We start from the raw sequence: 17,530 nt of genomic DNA on the forward strand, positions 1-17,530 counted from the left end.
TTATCCTTAAAATAGCGTAATTAATAATGTGTACATTGGTTTTGTTCTTTCTGTCAAAGGCTAGCAAAGCTGGACGAAGAATAATCAAATCAGTGGTTGACAACTTTCAAAATCTCCGCTCTGGGAGAAGCAGAGTAAAGCAGAAGAACTGATGGGCACCGACCTAGTGGGCGAGGCTTCCAGGGAAGATAGGGCACAGATCCTTAGACAAGTTGGCAAAGTAACAGTAGACACCTTAAAAAAAGTTGGCTTCAAGAAACTGAAGAGGTTGTCTCTCGATTACGTAAGTGTTTCGTAATTCTAAAAAGAAAACGTGAACGGATACGCTCTTTTCCAAGATGAAATTCAACTCTGCACATCTCAGTTTGACTTTGCTATTATTTTCCAAATATCATCTTTTGAAGTTCAGAATTGTATTTTATAATAAGTCAGACTTCTGAACTGAAAACAAAAAATGCAGGAAACAAATGTTTTTCAATTAGTGTGCTGGAATAAAATTTTGGATGAATACAAAGATTGTTGCGCTAAGCAGTACGACCAATATAGCTTTCAGTATGTAATATACATAACAGGAACAAAACTTTATGCCAGCCATTACAGCGTAAAGCATTTGATATATCAGGTATGCTGAAGTATAGACGGACGCTTGCTGTAAATTATGTTGTGAAAATAAATGTATAAGTTTTTCTACACAACCCTGTTCCCATGGCTACATTTAAGACTTATCATTTCAACTGTAGCCAGACAATTTTAGTAGGGATCGATTCCACGAAGCATGTTTTAAGTCAAAATTTGAGCTGAAAGCCTGTTTATGATGCTCAAATGTTGTAAATTTTTTCGTGGATGTAATTGTATTTTAACTTGAACTTCGTTATATAAAAGTTTTATAAACTCTTTTGTGAAATCCGCTAAAATATAGACTATAGAGTACCTGGATAAAGAGACAATTTTTACATTTTTCCATCGCTTAATACGAAACTATACAATTTTTCACCTATTCGTCACATGGTGGCCGCTTACGTTGATCATTTGTTTTTGTTCCAGGCGAAAGATATCATTAAAAAGATGAAACAGGACAATGGGGTAAGAAATGCGTTACTTCTTAACATCGAATGACGTACATCAAAAGGTAATAGTGGCTAGTCATCGTGGTTTTTCATAGGCCGATCCGCGGGATAAAAGGAAATAAATAAAACAAATTGAGCTTCAAAAGACAGACCACTGTAAACTATGAGTAAATTATATGAACTTCAGGTATTAGTTTAAAGATATTTTAAGCAGAATGCCATTTTTGATGTGCAAGATGTTATATGTTGTACCATATTTGTTTCACTGGAAATCATTGGCGTCACTTGGACATTCTCTACCTTTATGGATTACTTTTTGACACATTTCTCGTATTTTTTTTATTGTTTAATGCATACTGACGTATATATAAAACCAGTTGTAACGTATTAATCACAATCTGTAGATGGCTCCTTTACTGAATACCGATTATTGAGTCCATAATACGGAGATAGAGGACCGATTACACGGAGACTGAGACACGACGGTACCAGGGCTGAGGGCTACAAAAAGGTGACTAAGACCTCACAGGGACTGGTGACCAACTGTAAGGCAACTTAGGGATGGGTATATGGCGACTGAGGGATGGATATATGGCGATTGAGGGATGACTATATGGCGAATGAAGGATGACTCCATGGCGACTGAGGGATGAATATTTGGCGATTAAGAGATGACTGGGCCTATATTGCGAATGAAGTACGACTATATGGCGACTGAGGGATGACTCTATGGCGATCGAGGGATGGATATATGGCGATTGAGGGATGGATATATGGCGATTGAGGGATGACTATATGGAGAATGAAGGATGACTCCATGGCGACTGAGGGATGAATATTTGGCGATTAAGAGATGACTGGGCCTATATTGCGAATGATGGATGGCTATATAGCGACTGAGGGATGGATATATGGCGATTGAGGGATGGATATATGGCGATTGAGGGATGGATATATGGCGATTGAGGGATGACTATATGGAGAATGAAGGATGACTCCATGGCGACTGAGGGATGAATATTTGGCGATTAAGAGATAACTAGGCCTACATTGCGAATGAAGTACGACTATATGGCGACTGAGGGATGACTGTATGGCGATCGAGGGATGTGGTGATTTAAGTATCGCCAAATGGTGACTGGGGGATGGATATATGGCCGTCGGCCGGACGAATGTACGGCGATTGAGGGGTGACTAAATGACGAATGAAGGGTGAATATATGCCGACTGAGGGGCAACCATGTGGCGACTGAGTTATAACCATGTGGTTACAGATGGGTGAATATATGCCGAGTGTCGGATGAATATGAGATGAATATTATGTTGGCTGAGGGATGAATATATGCTGACTAAAAGATGAATGTGTGGTGACTGAGGGATGGCTATATGGCAACTCTGGAACGACTGTATTGTGAATGAGGGATGACAAGAGCCACGGCGACTGAGGGATGGCCATATGGCAACTGTGGAACGACCGTATTGTGACTGAGGGATGGCCATATGGCAACTGTGGAACGACCGTAATGCGAATGAGGGATGGCAAGAGCCACAGCGACTGAGTACTAACACTACGTTAAGTGAAGACACTGTTGTCTTATAGTCACCCATATGAACCGATTGTACTCCTTTGTATGTAAAACAGTGGAGCTGTAAAGGCACCATGCTGAAGAAACTTGCTGGTGCTACACCCAAACGTATGAGGATGTTTCTGCCTGCTAAGTGCGTGGAGGAGGCGGATGCGACGACTGTGGACGAAATATCGGAGGATTTGGGAGAAGCTGCGATACCAGAGGAAGACGAGGAGCCTAGGTCCCTGAGAAAAATTCTTCTCTCTCCAGCAGCCTCGACATTCACGTCCAGGGTAATAACTGTCATGTTTTCACCTTTTCAACTGGTCATTAAAGTTAAGCTAAATTCCCTTAATTTTCTTAAGTTAATATGACACTTTTTCGTTTAAAATTAGTAAAGTGAAGAGCGTACAAGATGCATAAAAGTTGACAAGTTCGATTTGTTTCCAAATTGGTACCTTTAATAGGTATTAAAAATTATAAAGCTTTCGCCCATACACCAGTATTGTTTGTGACACTGACTACAGGTGATGAAGAAAGTCAAGAGAATGACGAAGAAGCAAATAAAACCTTTTCTTAACTCCATGATGGTGGAACTTGTACCTGTCCGGAAACTTAAAGACATTCCCGCAGCATCTGTTTGCAATGATGACATGTCCTACGGCTACACTGTACCTGCACAGGTAAGCTCAGGTTAAGATTCTTTATGAAAGTACAAACACCGTAAAAATTTTGGCAGCTGTGAGTTTCCCTGCCACAAGAGGACACAATATATGTACACGTACCTAGTGTCTCCTCGTCTTGACATGAATGGCTAAGTACCACGTTAAACCCCAAGCATTCATTCATCCACTTAAAAAAAAAAGAAAAAAAGAGGAGCAAAACAAGATGGAAAATGAAATAAAAAGAAATAAAAAAATGAAACAAACCACATCATTTTAATCCCAGCGCTGTCATCATCCACGCTACGTACATTTTCCTGATTACTCATCTGTTTTCATTGAATATCTTCGTGACACTTTCAACAACACTTTCAACAGTGTATGCGTTCCTATTATATTGACGTTAATGACTTGATAATGATGCAGATATTGACATTTTAATGTGGTATATAATAAATAACATAAACTATAAGTAATTGCCTGTTCTGTCAAAGCTGTCTTCTATATGAAGCAGTCTGTGAAGTCTAGATTACACTGTCGATGACAATGGTTTGCAGCGACTACTCTTGCTAGAGAAGTGCAAAAGTTCCTTCGGTACTATGAGCGGAAGGAATTCCGCCTTGTATGGAGCCCTGGCTAGTGTGATGACGAAGGAAGACATTGAGGCCATGGACGCTGAGGACGACGACATCTGGTCAACGGCCCAAACGTTTTGCCAGCAAGAGGCTGACTTGACTCAAGAACAGGTATATGTTTCCCCAGATGTCTGGTCCATGTGTCGGTAGGAAATATCCCATTCGTGATGAACACCACCCGTTTCATATTAGTTAGGAAATATCATATTCGTATTGTATGTCAGCAGTTGCGTATTATAGTCTATTTTTTTAGAGAGCCGTCTATATGCAGCTGCCTGTAACATCAGTCATATTTGGTACCAAAATTGCCTCTAGCCAGTGACACGTAACAGCCCAAGCTCTACGCACTGACATTTTGAATGTACATATTATTACGAGGAAAATGCAGACAGAACATTTTTTCTAATTCGTAAAGTTAAACCCCATAAATTTAGTTTCGACACCAAGAACTCATTGCCTCGGGTGACGTCATAGTTATTCAAATCAAATTGCATGCTGGACAGTGGGCGTGGAGAGTAATTTGTTATACAACAGATGCACCAACAGGCGATTTAAACAATCTCCACACAATAACAAATCCTATACTACTGTCCCTGCGAATAGACTACATTACTATAATTTCCTAACATCTATCCCTAAATCCATACCTCCGTGAGATCATATACTACAAGAGATAAAATAAACTTCATTTATTAAGGTTATATCATACTAAAACGTTTAAACCATTTCAAATAGGGCAGTGCCAGTAAGCAGAGTTTACAGTTAAGTCGACAGCAGTTGAGGTAATTGCAGTCGCCCTCAGTCAAAACACGTTGAACTCCGCCCATTAACCAGCATGACTTTACTTCTGACTTTATTTTCCTTGCAATAATATAGACTTCCAAAATACCCAAGTGAGCTTGTGTTGTTACGTGTCACTGGTTAAAGGCAATTTTGGTTGCGAGTCTGACTGATTTTACAGAGAGCTGAATATAGGCGACTGGCTAAAAGAAATAGACTATAGGTAAAATTACATTCACGCAATTCGTGTTGTATGTCAGCAGTTTCATATTAGCTAGGAAATATCACATTCGTGTTGTACATAAGCAGTTTCATATTAGTTAGGAAATATCACATTCGTGTTGTACATAAGCAGTTTCATATTAGTTAGGAAATATCACATTCGTGTTGTACATAAGCAGTTTCATATTAGTTAGGAATTATCACATTCGTGTTGTACATAAGCAGTTTCATATTAATTAGGAAATGTCACATTCACGTTGTATACCAAGAGTTTCAGATTAGTTATGAATTTTTTTCCGGAACTTTTGTCATAATAGCTTTACAATGTATCATTCAATATTAAACAATGCCCGATCAGCTTTACCATATCATGTCAGAGTACATCTATTCGGTTTATGTTTCAAATATCAACAATAGGTCTATCATAGCGGCCTAACACTTATTTGTTGTGTGATATGTGATGTATCCGCTGTCATAAATACCATGCATCTGTCTCGTTTAGAGTACCATATAGGTCAACAGTCAGCAGTAGGGTGATAAGTTCGAATCGAAAGGATGCTGGCCCGTATCAAATTTTAAGAAAAGGCTAAAAAAAAAAACGTATTTTTTTTTAATTTCAGGAGAAAGCCCTATACAATAAAATAAAGCCCAGGCTGATCAGAGATTCTTATGCTGCTTTGAAAGACGAAGGCACATTGGAAAAGTCAAAATGTCTACTGAAACACTTGGACGACAGGTAAGCACATTATGGTCAATCACATACGTGTCTGAGTACTTGATGAATACATATGAATGTGTTGGTATGTGAGTAGGGGCTGGGGGAGAGTGGGCTGGAGTCTGGGTGGATGTTTTGGTGTGTTCCTGAGGACACTGTGATTGGTGAGATATAAAATAATGTGCTTGGAAGAGTCGCTAAGAGTCTAGGAGAGTGAGTGATTTATGACTCCGGTAAAGGTAGAGCTAGCTTTGATGGGACCACTGTTCTTATCAGTTCTCTGAGAGAGATAGTACCATATTTAAGTTTTTTTCCTTATTTTTTGGCAGTATTTTGAATAACATCGAAAACGGCGATCGCGAGAAAGTGTGTGAATATATCGGGAAAGGCGAACTTATCAAAATGCAGTCGAAAACAGTGGAGAGGTTGAAGACGCTGTGTCTGAAGGTAGGGTCACATTCACTGAAATATTTACGTGGGTTTGTAGGATGCTCTCTGTAAAAAGGTGGGAATCAATTCAAGCGACAGAAAAAACAGCCATAAAGGTAAGGCTGGCGGAATGGATAAAGCGTCATGGTCTTTTCTTTCAAACTATTGCAAACCAAAACACTTAATTCAGTCTCCATCGAATCTACCACTGTATCAAACGCACTGTTTTGCTCGTAACTTACACTAACAGTAAAATATCTCAGCTTTTTATTTCAGGAACAAAAGCATGAATGCTGAACCGATCGACTATATCCTCTTGTATTATGAAATAAGCATAGATGTCATAGATGGAAAATTTTGGTATGATTTAGACCAAGATCTCTTACAAGAAAATGGGTGGATTATTACGGGCAATGAAAGCCTCAGACTTGAAGGACGAAGATGAACAAGTGATGGAGAGTTTCGAAGAGCTCAGCAGTGAAGTTATCGCCCCTGATGCCAGGGAGGCGCTGTATTCAACTGCCTGCTCCACTAAATCGTTCGTATAATGCCAACGACTTGATAATGTTTTATCTTAATTGATTTTTAATTTTTTTTTTACATGTTGATGTGTAAGATTCGGTTCATGCTGTAATGTTTCTGTTACACACAGACAAAAAACATCAAGAAAGACAGATAGATGTGAAATTGTTGGCGTTCCATTCATGGGAATAATTTACACGAGAAAAATCAACTGTCAGTAGGCCTACATGCTAGTATATCGGTATTTCCTTCTCTGCTGTAGGCTACATACCGTGACCTATACTGTAGGTCCACATAAACTGCGTTATGTGCTGTGCAGATAATGCGTTCTCTGTTGTACATGTATTGCGTTACAAGTGTGCTGTACAATATTGCCTTCTGTGCTCCTTGTCGTGTCTCGTTCACTGACCATGTTCTTATTGTATGACAGGCGAGATGGAGGCGGGAAGATCGGGGCCACGGAGATGGCACTGTGCGGGAGACTGGTCAGCGAGTTTGGCGATCTGTCTACAGTGGACCAGGTAAGATGTTAAACTGTGCAAACTACCTCCTCGCTGATAGCCGTGAATGTGCAAACTACCGCCTACCTGATGTCAGGTGTATTTGGGTATGATTCAGGGGGTGGCAGTGGACATGATGATAATGTGTGCAAACTTCCGCCTAGCTGATAGCAGGTGTGTCTTGGGATGTGATTCAGGAAGTGTGGGTTGACATGATGGTAAAGTGTGCAAACTATCACTTCGCTTATAGCAGGTGTGCCTTTCGATGTGACTCATGAGGTGTCGGCGGATATTATGGTAATGTGTGCAAACTACTGCCTAGCTGATGTCAGATGTGTCTTATGGTGTAATTCAGGAGGTGGTGGTTGACCTGGTAGAACCTATCAGCCGGGAGTGTGAGGCGGGTCGGAAGAGAATGTGGGAATGTGTGAGGAATGGACAGGCCAAAGCGGAATGCAGACAGAACCACAAGGGATGTAAGGAATCCCTGGCTCACATCTTCCGCACTATCAGCAAATCGGAGGCTGTCAATCGCAAAAGAAGATCGGTGCGGGCCCCAAGAGCGACAGGTAAGATAATGAGTACAAGTACGACTATGGTGCCACTCAGGTGAAAGTATGGTGCCACTCTAGTGAGGGTGTTATCACTCAGGTGAAGGTATAGTGCCATGCAGATGAAAGAGTGTCTTCATGTAGATTAAGGTATGTTTATCACTCTGATGAAGGTATGGTCACTCTGGTGATGGTATGATGTCACTCAAGTATATATGTGGTCATGTTTTTAATTACCATATTTAAAATTGGAACCGGACGTGAGGAGGCCTGAGAGCAACTTGCGAATGGTCGTGGGTTTCCCCCAGGCTCTGTTCGGTTCCTCCCCCCCCCCCCCCCACCATAATGCTGGCCGCCGTCGTATAAGTGAAATGTTCGTGAGTATGGCGTAAAACACCAATCAAATAAATAAATGAATAAAGAAATAATGAAAGAAATGGGAACCATTTTCCCAGAATTTATAATAACAGACAATTCATAATGACGTCCCCTCTTGTTTTCTTTGAAGATGAAACCTGTTTGTCTACCTTGACCTGTGATGATATTAAGCTGGCCGGTACGGAGGCAGTCCTCATTGATCCGGATCAGCTAAAGGCTCTCTGTAAATCCCACTTCGATGACTGTGCCTCCACACTGGGATCTCTATCCGACTACACTGCTGAACACAGACAGGCGCTACTGGAGACAGCCATAGAGGTAACTGACACACTCTACCGTCTGATGACTACATACAGGCTCTATTGGAGACAACCATCAAGGTAACTGACACACTCTACTGTCTGATGACTACATACAGGCTCTACCAAAGGCAGTCATAATGGTAACTGACACACTATACTGTCTGATGACTACATACAGCCTCTACCAAAGGCAGCCATCAAGGTAACTGACACACTATACTGTCTGATGACTACATACAGGCTCTACCGAAGGCAGCCATAAAGGTAACTGACACACTCTACTGTCTGATGACTACATACAGGCTCTACTGGAGACAACCATCAAGGTAACTGACACACTCTACTGTCTGATGACTACATACAGGCTCTACTGGAGACAAGCATCGCGGTAACTGACACACTATACTGTTTCATGACTACAAACAGGCTCTACCGAAGGCAGCCATGAAGGTAACTGACACACTATACTGTCTGATGACTACATACAGGCCCTACTGGAGACAAGCATCGAGGTAACTGACACACTCTACTGTCTGACGACTACATACAGGCTCTACTGGAGACAAGCATCGCGGTAACTGACACACTATACTGTTTCATGACTACAAACAGGCTCTACCGAAGGCAGCCATGAAGGTAACTGACACACTATACTGTCTGATGACTACATACAGGCTCTACTGGAGACAACCATCAAGGTAACTGACACACTCTACTGTCTGATGACTACATACAGGCTCTACTGGAGACAAGCATCGCGGTAACTGACACACTATACTGTTTCATGACTACAAACAGGCTCTACCGAAGGCAGCCATGAAGGTAACTGACACACTCTACTGTCTGATGACTACATACAGGCCATACTGGAGACAACCATCAAGGTAACTGACACACTCTACTGTCTGATGACTACATACAGGCTCTACTGGAGACAACCATCAAGGTAACTGACACACTCTACTGTCTGATGACTACATACAGGCTCTACTGGAGACAAGCATCGCGGTAACTGACACACTATACTGTTTCATGACTACAAACAGGCTCTACCGAAGGCAGCCATGAAGGTAACTGACACACTATACTGTCTGATGACTACATACAGGCCATACTGGAGACAAGCATCGCGGTAACTGACACACTCTACTGTCTGATGACTACATACAGGCTCTACTGGAGACAACCATCAAGGTAACTGACACACTCTACTGTCTGATGACTACATACAGGCTCTACTGGAGACAAGCATCGCGGTAACTGACACACTATACTGTTTCATGACTACAAACAGGCTCTACCGAAGGCAGCCATGAAGGTAACTGACACACTATACTGTCTGATGACTACATACAGGCTCTACTGGAGACAACCATCAAGGTAACTGACACACTCTACTGTCTGATGACTACATACAGGCTCTACTGGAGACAAGCATCGCGGTAACTGACACACTATACTGTTTCATGACTACAAACAGGCTCTACCGAAGGCAGCCATGAAGGTAACTGACACACTCTACTGTCTGGTGACTACATACAGGCCATACTGGAGACAACCATCAAGGTAACTGACACACTCTACTGTCTGATGACTACATACAGGCTCTACTGGAGACAACCATCAAGGTAACTGACACACTCTACTGTCTGATGACTACATACAGGCTCTACTGGAGACAAGCATCGCGGTAACTGACACACTATACTGTTTCATGACTACAAACAGGCTCTACCGAAGGCAGCCATGAAGGTAACTGACACACTATACTGTCTGATGACTACATACAGGCTCTACTGGAGACAACCATCAAGGTAACTGACACACTCTACTGTCTGATGACTACATACAGGCTCTACTGGAGACAAGCATCGCGGTAACTGAGACACTATACTGTTTCATGACTACAAACAGGCTCTACCGAAGGCAGCCATGAAGGTAACTGACACACTATACTGTCTGATGACTACATACAGGCTCTACTGGAGACAACCATCAAGGTAACTGACACACTCTACTGTCTGATGACTACATACAGGCTCTACTGGAGACAAGCATCGCGGTAACTGACACACTATACTGTTTCATGACTACAAACAGGCTCTACCGAAGGCAGCCATGAAGGTAACTGACACACTATACTGTCTGATGACTACATACAGGCCATACTGGAGACAACCATCAAGGAAAGTGACACACTCTACTGTCTGATGACTACATACAGGCTCTACTGGAGACAACCATCAAGGTAACTGACACACTCTACTGTCTGATGACTACAAACAGGCTCTACTGGAGACAACCATCAAGGTAACTGACACACTATACTGTCTGATGAGTACAAACAGGCTCTACTGGAGACAACCATCAAGGTAACTGACACACTCTACTGTCTGACGACTACATACAGGCTCTACCGAAGGCAGCCATAAAGGTAACTGACACACTCTACTGTCTGATGACTACATACAGGCCCTACTGGAGACAAGCATCGAGGTAACTGAAACACTCTACTGTCTGATGACTACATACAGGCTCTACTGGAGACAACCATCAAGGTAACTGACACACTCTACTGTCTGATGACTACAAACAGGCTCTACTGGAGACAACCATCAAGGTAACTGACACACTATACTGTCTGATGAGTACAAACAGGCTCTACTGGAGACAACCATCAAGGTAACTGACACACTCTACTGTCTGATGACTACATACAGGCTCTACCGAAGGCAGCCATCAAGGTAACTGACACACTATACTGTCTGATGACTGCAAACAGGCTCTACTGGAGACAAGCATCGAGGTAACTGACACACTCTACTGCCTGATGACTACATACAGGCTCTATTGGAGACAACCATCAAGGTAACTGACACACTATACTGTCTGATGACTACATACAGGCTCTACCGAAGGCAGCCATAAAGGTAACTGACACACTATACTGTCTGATGACTGCAAACAGGCTCTACTGGAGACAACCATCAAGGTAACTGACACACTCTACTGTCTGATGGCTACATACAGGCTCTACTGGAGACAACCATCAAGGTAACTGATACACTATACTGTCTGATAACTAAATACAGGCTCTACCGAAGGCAGCCATAAAGGTAACTGACACACTCTACTGCCTGATGACTACATACAGGCTCTATTGGAGACAACCATCAAGGTAACTGACACACTATACTGTCTGATGACTACATACAGGCTCTACCGAAGGCAGCCATAAAGGTAACTGACACACTCTACTGCCTGATGACTACATACAGGCTCTACCGAAGGCAGCCATAAAGGTAACTGACACACTATACTGTCTGATGACTACATACAGGCTCTACTGGAGACAACCTTCAAGGTAACTGACATACTATACTGTCTGATGACCACAGACAAGCTTTACAGGAGGCAGCCAGCAAGGTAACTGACGATATCACACAAACTATACTGTTTGTATGAGGCTACATTCCTGACCACAGACAAGCTATACTGGAGACAACCATCAACGACGATATATTAAACCCTGTGTCTCTACATGTGTATAGGGTATCAGAAATATTGGCCTATCCTGTGAGTGTACAACTACACCGACAAACTCTACCTGGTCAGACTTCAGGCTAACTGACGGTGTTTGTTTAGTGTTGCCCATGTCTGACTACACGTTTAAAATCCAGATGGTTCCACTAGATAACGTCGTCGTGTGAACTTTGCTTAACAGTAAAACATGGACTCATGTGTTAATCTAGTTATAATGGAGTGCGTGAATACATTGATATTCAATTGTATATGTTTGTTTTTTGATCACGCCATAAAAAAAGTCAACTCTTTAATCTTTATCCTTAACTTATCAAGACAAGTGTAACATACATCTCAGAAGCCACTCAAAAATTGTTTTCAGCACTGGGGTGAGCCAAAGACATGGACTGCTGAACAGGTGGAAAGAGCCGGGGTCATCGTCTTGGCCATGGCAAGGTCTCAGCTAGAGATGATACCCATCACTAACCTGGAGACGGCTCATTCTGTCGGCCAGCACTACGAATGGAATACACAACCAGAAAAGGTTAGCGCTCCTCGGTATCCAGTTTGATATCAGAGACATGTCTAAACGAACGACCAGTAAAGGTCAGCACTCTTCAGTATCCACTTTGATATCAGAGACAGGGTTAAATGAACAACCAAGAAAGGTTAACACTCTTTATTATCCCCTTTGATATCAGAGACATGTCTGAACGAACAACCAGCAAAGGTTAGCGCTCTTCATTATCCACTTTGATATCAGAGACAGGGCTAAACGACAGGGATTCAGTGTCAATTCTAAATAGAGAGACTAAGAACAGAAAAGTATTTGATTTGTAGTAACGGCGTATTCGGGAGTAAAACACTAACACCAAACGGTTAGGTTTTTTGAATGTAAAGAAGGTTCCCACCGAGAAAACTGAACGTCGTGTGGGGCACACCCAGTTTGAGAACATATTATGAATTGTGGAACAGAAACACAATCCATGTGGAACGCCTGAAGGGAGCTCAACCATGCAGTCAGAAATGTTGAAATGTTCTGCATGAATGGGAAAACCAGCATGGAAACACCAACGCTATGAGGAACACACACCAATAGAACATGTCAATGAGGACAAAGGCGATTAGCATCATCAGTGTGTTATACAGTCACGGATTAAGCAGTACCGATACAGTACTTTGTCAGTTTGTTCTTCTTTCCATGTAGCTGACGACTGTTTTCGACAATTGGCTGAGGACAAGCAAGCAGAACAACGTATCCACCATTACCTCCGTGGATCTTCGAAGCATTGGACACATTGCGTGCGGGGCGGGTACTGATGCCATAGACCAGATACATACAGAGGTCTACATGTGAGTATGGTGTGCAGCAAGTGGGCGAGGAACATTTCCTAAACTAGAATGACGCTAATTTTCTCTTTGTACGTTACGAGACCAGAGCTCCATTTGCTGTATATTACTAAAGATACATCATTGTAGGGATTTAATGGAAAATCTACATGTGAACCGATTACACAAGGGTTCCGATCCAGTTCAGAGGGCGGGAAGTATGCAATATTCAGGCCTAGTTCAGCTAGCCTACAGTTTAAAACCAAAACTTTCTAAGGGTATACCAGTATTAATGTATGTGTACAGTTTTCCGATGTGAGATAAATTCTGTGGAAAGAATGACTGGCTTGCGTTAAAAGTTGAGCTTATGCATATGAAATGATTCAAAAATTATTATTCCTGAAATAAGAGAGTTAACATACACTGTATAGTTTTCGTTTCATTATGCCTCCTCATTTATTAGTTTACTTTATTCAACATTGGCTGTTTAGGGATGCTGCGCAGGCTATCGGCCGACTGGACACCTGCAGCGTCCTCCAGCTCAGAGGGTGGGCACAGAAGGCGGTGCAGTCCCTGGGGCAGGTGACGGAGTGGAGCAGGGCAGATGTGGCCACCGTCGGCTCTGTCATTGGTTAGTATTGTACATAATCAGGACTGGATACATACATATCACTGGCCAATACATACATGTACTGTAACTTTTTTATTCGTAAGTATGATTGCCATCTGTCACAGGCGAATAGTACAAACTGGTGTAGCCGGGTGAAAGGACTTTCCGGTGTCTGCAAGTACATGTGTCTGGCAAACGCCCTTGAGACTCGGTGAAGGTCATTGTTATGGCGTTGGTTTACGAATCTTGTTTTTGTGCTGGTAATGTACACGTTTGATTTAAGATATTATACTTTTAACGAATAATTTGTAATGATGGTTTCAGTTAGTCTCACCTTACTTATTTTTCGTGCCGTAGAGCTTGGTATCGGACTTTATCTTGATAACCCTTTGTACCATCGAGTTGAACCCTTATTTCTTTGCATGATTAGTTTGTATGTGTTTATGTTTGGAGTTTTGCCCAGTGATATGACTACGAGGGGTCATTACGTTGTTACACTCTTATGACTCGTTTTCGCAGGTGGATTGTCCAAAGCTGAGATACAGCTGCTGACCACGGCCCAGATACAGGCTATTCCCTATTACACGATCCCCAACATCCCCGCAATGTGTTTCTCAGTGAGTCAAATAACCTTCCAGAACTGAATTAACTATTTTAGTGATATCATACTCACAAAAAACAATCTGTTAATTTAGCAGAATGTCTGGTTACATATAGCACACCTATTCGATTAATTCAACATAAGGATTGTATTAGACTAAAGGATATTGTGTTGAATGTTACACAGTATTATATTATAATTTCGGTTAAAATTAACACATTAACATATTTTTAATGTAATGTGTAATGTCTTCTTATTTTAAATAGATAGTAACACCACTCTGTCGCATTTGTCGGAAAACATTAACTCTGAGGTCTAAATAATTTTTCACGCAACATCCTCGGGCACTTGCTGATTGTTCAGGCCGCAAACTAAACATGTGCTGGATTAGTTATCTTTTGGATCACGTCGATCACTCTTCATGTACGTCAGTCACTGAACACTTGACAATTGTGCTATTTAAAATAACACCTTGTCTTTATATTTCTCCCTTTGTCAGAAATTCACCGAGGATCAGCTTAGACAATTCCACTCGCTACAAGCCGTCCACATCACCGACGACCAGATCAAATCTCTGTCAGACACGAAGCGGGCCATCGTTACTGTGAAGGCTGAACAGATCCGGACTCAGGCCACTATCCAGGATCCCGACCCTGACGCAGGTAAGACACATCTGTGAAAATGGGTTAGCCACACTGTTTGCTTCATCAACTACATTCAGACTGAAACGAGAATGTCACGGACATTTTATTCATCGTCCATGTTTATTTGACTGTTATTTAACGCCATACTCGTTATAATTGTTCACTTATGAAAACAATGACTGTGACTATCAGAGGTCGTGAGTATCAGCACAGTCGTAAATACTGTGTTAGTGTAGAAATATACATCGTTATAATGCATCAAATTTAAACATAGGTTTATTTATTTATTTATTTATTTATTTGATGGGTGTTTTACGCCGTACTCCGTAAGCCTCAAGAATATTTCAGTGGTGGAAAACCAGGCATGCACAGCCCAACTGAAAAATATGCATTAGACGTAAATCGTTCACAATGCCAGTTTGTCACATTTTAGGTTAACATTATCACAAAGTGTAACCTTGGCCTCTAAGTATATTAATTTTCAAGGATTCTTTCTGGAAGAAACATTAAAACATTTCCTTACAACAGAACACACATCTTTGGCAAGTTTCGAAGGAATGTTAGCTGCAGTATTGTTGTTATAATTGCAGTGCATTGTCAGTATAACATCTGTATATTATATCGGCACCCAGCAACTTACTTGTCTGTTACATTGTCAGACTTAGGTCATTTGGCCTGATTTATACGTAGTCTCTTGATTTTGTCATATCTGTGTTTCAGGAGGAGCGTTTATCTGCGCGTCTCTGTGGGTACTCCTCACGGGCCTCCTCGCGTTCTTCCTTCAGATCTGAGGAGCTACTTCATCGGTGACAGTGCGCGAGGCTCTCTAGGAGGGGTTGTCAAAAAATGGCCCTCTTGAGAAGTTAGTCTGAATGGCCTACGTTTGGACCACCCGAACTCCAAACGAGAATTCACGAACATTACGAACATCACCAAGGGTTTTTTAAGATTAATCAATATGTTTACAATTTGTTCTAAGACGACGGAAGATATTTTCGGAGCGTGTTCAGTATGACAATTGGCAGTTTTTAATTTTTATGTACATAGAATTTTGTTGAAGTAAGCGCACTGTGATAGTTTGTATGAATCAATTTGTACCGACACTATTGTCTTTCGACAATACTAGCTTTGTATATTTGAAACTGTGGAACAATTCAGGTGGAGTTTTCAGAAAATGCCTCAAAATGTTCTTTATTGTCTGGACGTCATTCTGACTTCATTGCCAAGCAATCACTGCATACGTGAAGGAAGTCTTGGTTTGGATTATTTTCACATGGATCAATATACTTTTTCACCTTTGCTATGCTATCACATTCATTACTGTTATGTTGTGGTCGGCAGGGCAAGAACGTTATATAAAACGAAAAATAAACACAATATCCGCAGCTAAACGCTTTGTCATTTATAAATTTGTCAAATTGATACAGATTAGGGGCCTACTGTGGTGGTTCCCGATTTTGTTTTTTCTGTGTTATATTACGTAAAACGAACAGTTCCTGTCAAAATCGTGGAATGCTTAAGCATGTATCTCTGCGTGGGGTCGACGTGTTCTCCTGCCGTTCGCGATTGGTATACAGCTCAGTAATATGTGATTTTCCACGAGGCCCTGCTAGTCTTCAGCTCTGTGACTAGAATGCGGGTATCTCTGCCTCACCTAACACGCCGGGGTAAACCGTTAAAACAGTTTCGTTTTCAGAATGTCACTTTTACGGCTCTCAACCCCTCAAACCCCGATCTCTCGCTGCCCCAATATGACCCTCGCCTAATGTGCTTTGATAGTTGCCCCCCCCCCCCCCACCCCCCTTTAATTTCAATTCCACCCCGACACCGCTGCTAACCTATTTGATACAGGACTAATCGATTGCTTTTACAATGCTCCTCTCCTTCAACGTTGTGTTGCGCACAAGAAATTTGACAATGATTCGGACAAGAGACTGTAATAAAAGTTGGCCTTCAACGAACGGAGAGCCGGATACACACGGGCAAGGTAATGTCGTTGGCAAGGGGATGATATCACTCGTGAAGTGCTTTATACTGTCAACATCTATATACCTCTAAAGTGGCCCACAAATTTTCCAACATTTGCCGCATATATTTTCTCCAGGAGAGCGAGCTTTAATGGTCATAAACCATTCTGTCTTAAGGCAACTGATCTAAAACCTTCTACTCAAATCACCAAACGGCCTCACCACCCGTTCCGACAACTTGTTGCCACCAAGCTAGGTCTAAATTTATTTTGTGTATATTTGACACACTGAATAATTTTTCACATGACGGAAGTTAGTTTTATTGGGGGAATGGCTGCCTAATGTAAACCTCTGACAAGTTTTTAACAAACTTTCTCATATCCCACGCACAGATTTGCCCACCATTTTGGTGGAAGACAAGTGATCTTCAACGAAAGTTACTGCCAAAACGGTCACACAAGGGTCGTCAATCGCTACCTAATCATTGCTGAGAGTGGGGGTATTTGTAAATTTCCTGTCCATGGCA

At 41.8% G+C, this 17,530-nt stretch overlaps 1 protein-coding gene across 1 annotated transcript; it reads left to right on the forward strand.

The window, feature by feature from the left end:
* Positions 1–106: 106 nt before the first annotated feature.
* LOC135461597 (uncharacterized) lies at positions 107–16,420 on the forward strand. Its single transcript, XM_064738763.1, has 17 exons — positions 107–283; positions 1,045–1,083; positions 2,710–2,928; positions 3,163–3,318; positions 3,855–4,043; positions 5,555–5,670; positions 5,979–6,096; positions 6,450–6,616; positions 7,031–7,121; positions 7,456–7,669; positions 8,160–8,347; positions 12,236–12,397; positions 13,061–13,206; positions 13,674–13,813; positions 14,312–14,409; positions 14,893–15,055; positions 15,758–16,420. Exons 1-17 carry the CDS (start codon positions 152–154, stop codon positions 15,826–15,828), a joined length of 2,409 nt encoding a protein of 802 aa, XP_064594833.1. The 5' UTR covers positions 107–151; the 3' UTR covers positions 15,829–16,420.
* Positions 16,421–17,530: the final 1,110 nt, after the last annotated feature.

Source organism: Liolophura sinensis, chromosome 1, assembly GCF_032854445.1.
Source record: "Liolophura sinensis isolate JHLJ2023 chromosome 1, CUHK_Ljap_v2, whole genome shotgun sequence".
Lineage (NCBI taxonomy): Eukaryota > Metazoa > Mollusca > Polyplacophora > Chitonida > Chitonidae > Liolophura > Liolophura sinensis.

Excerpts from the sequence above, each read along its gene's own strand:
- LOC135461597 (XM_064738763.1), top strand. The coding sequence starts at position 152 with ATGGGCACCGACCTAGTGGGCGAGGCTTCCAGGGAAGATAGGGCACAG. Across the intron at positions 3,319-3,854 it reads GCTACACTGTACCTGCACAG|CGACTACTCTTGCTAGAGAA; the intron begins GTAAGCTCAGGT and ends AATGGTTTGCAG. Across the intron at positions 6,617-7,030 it reads ACTGCCTGCTCCACTAAATC|GCGAGATGGAGGCGGGAAGA; the intron begins GTTCGTATAATG and ends ATTGTATGACAG.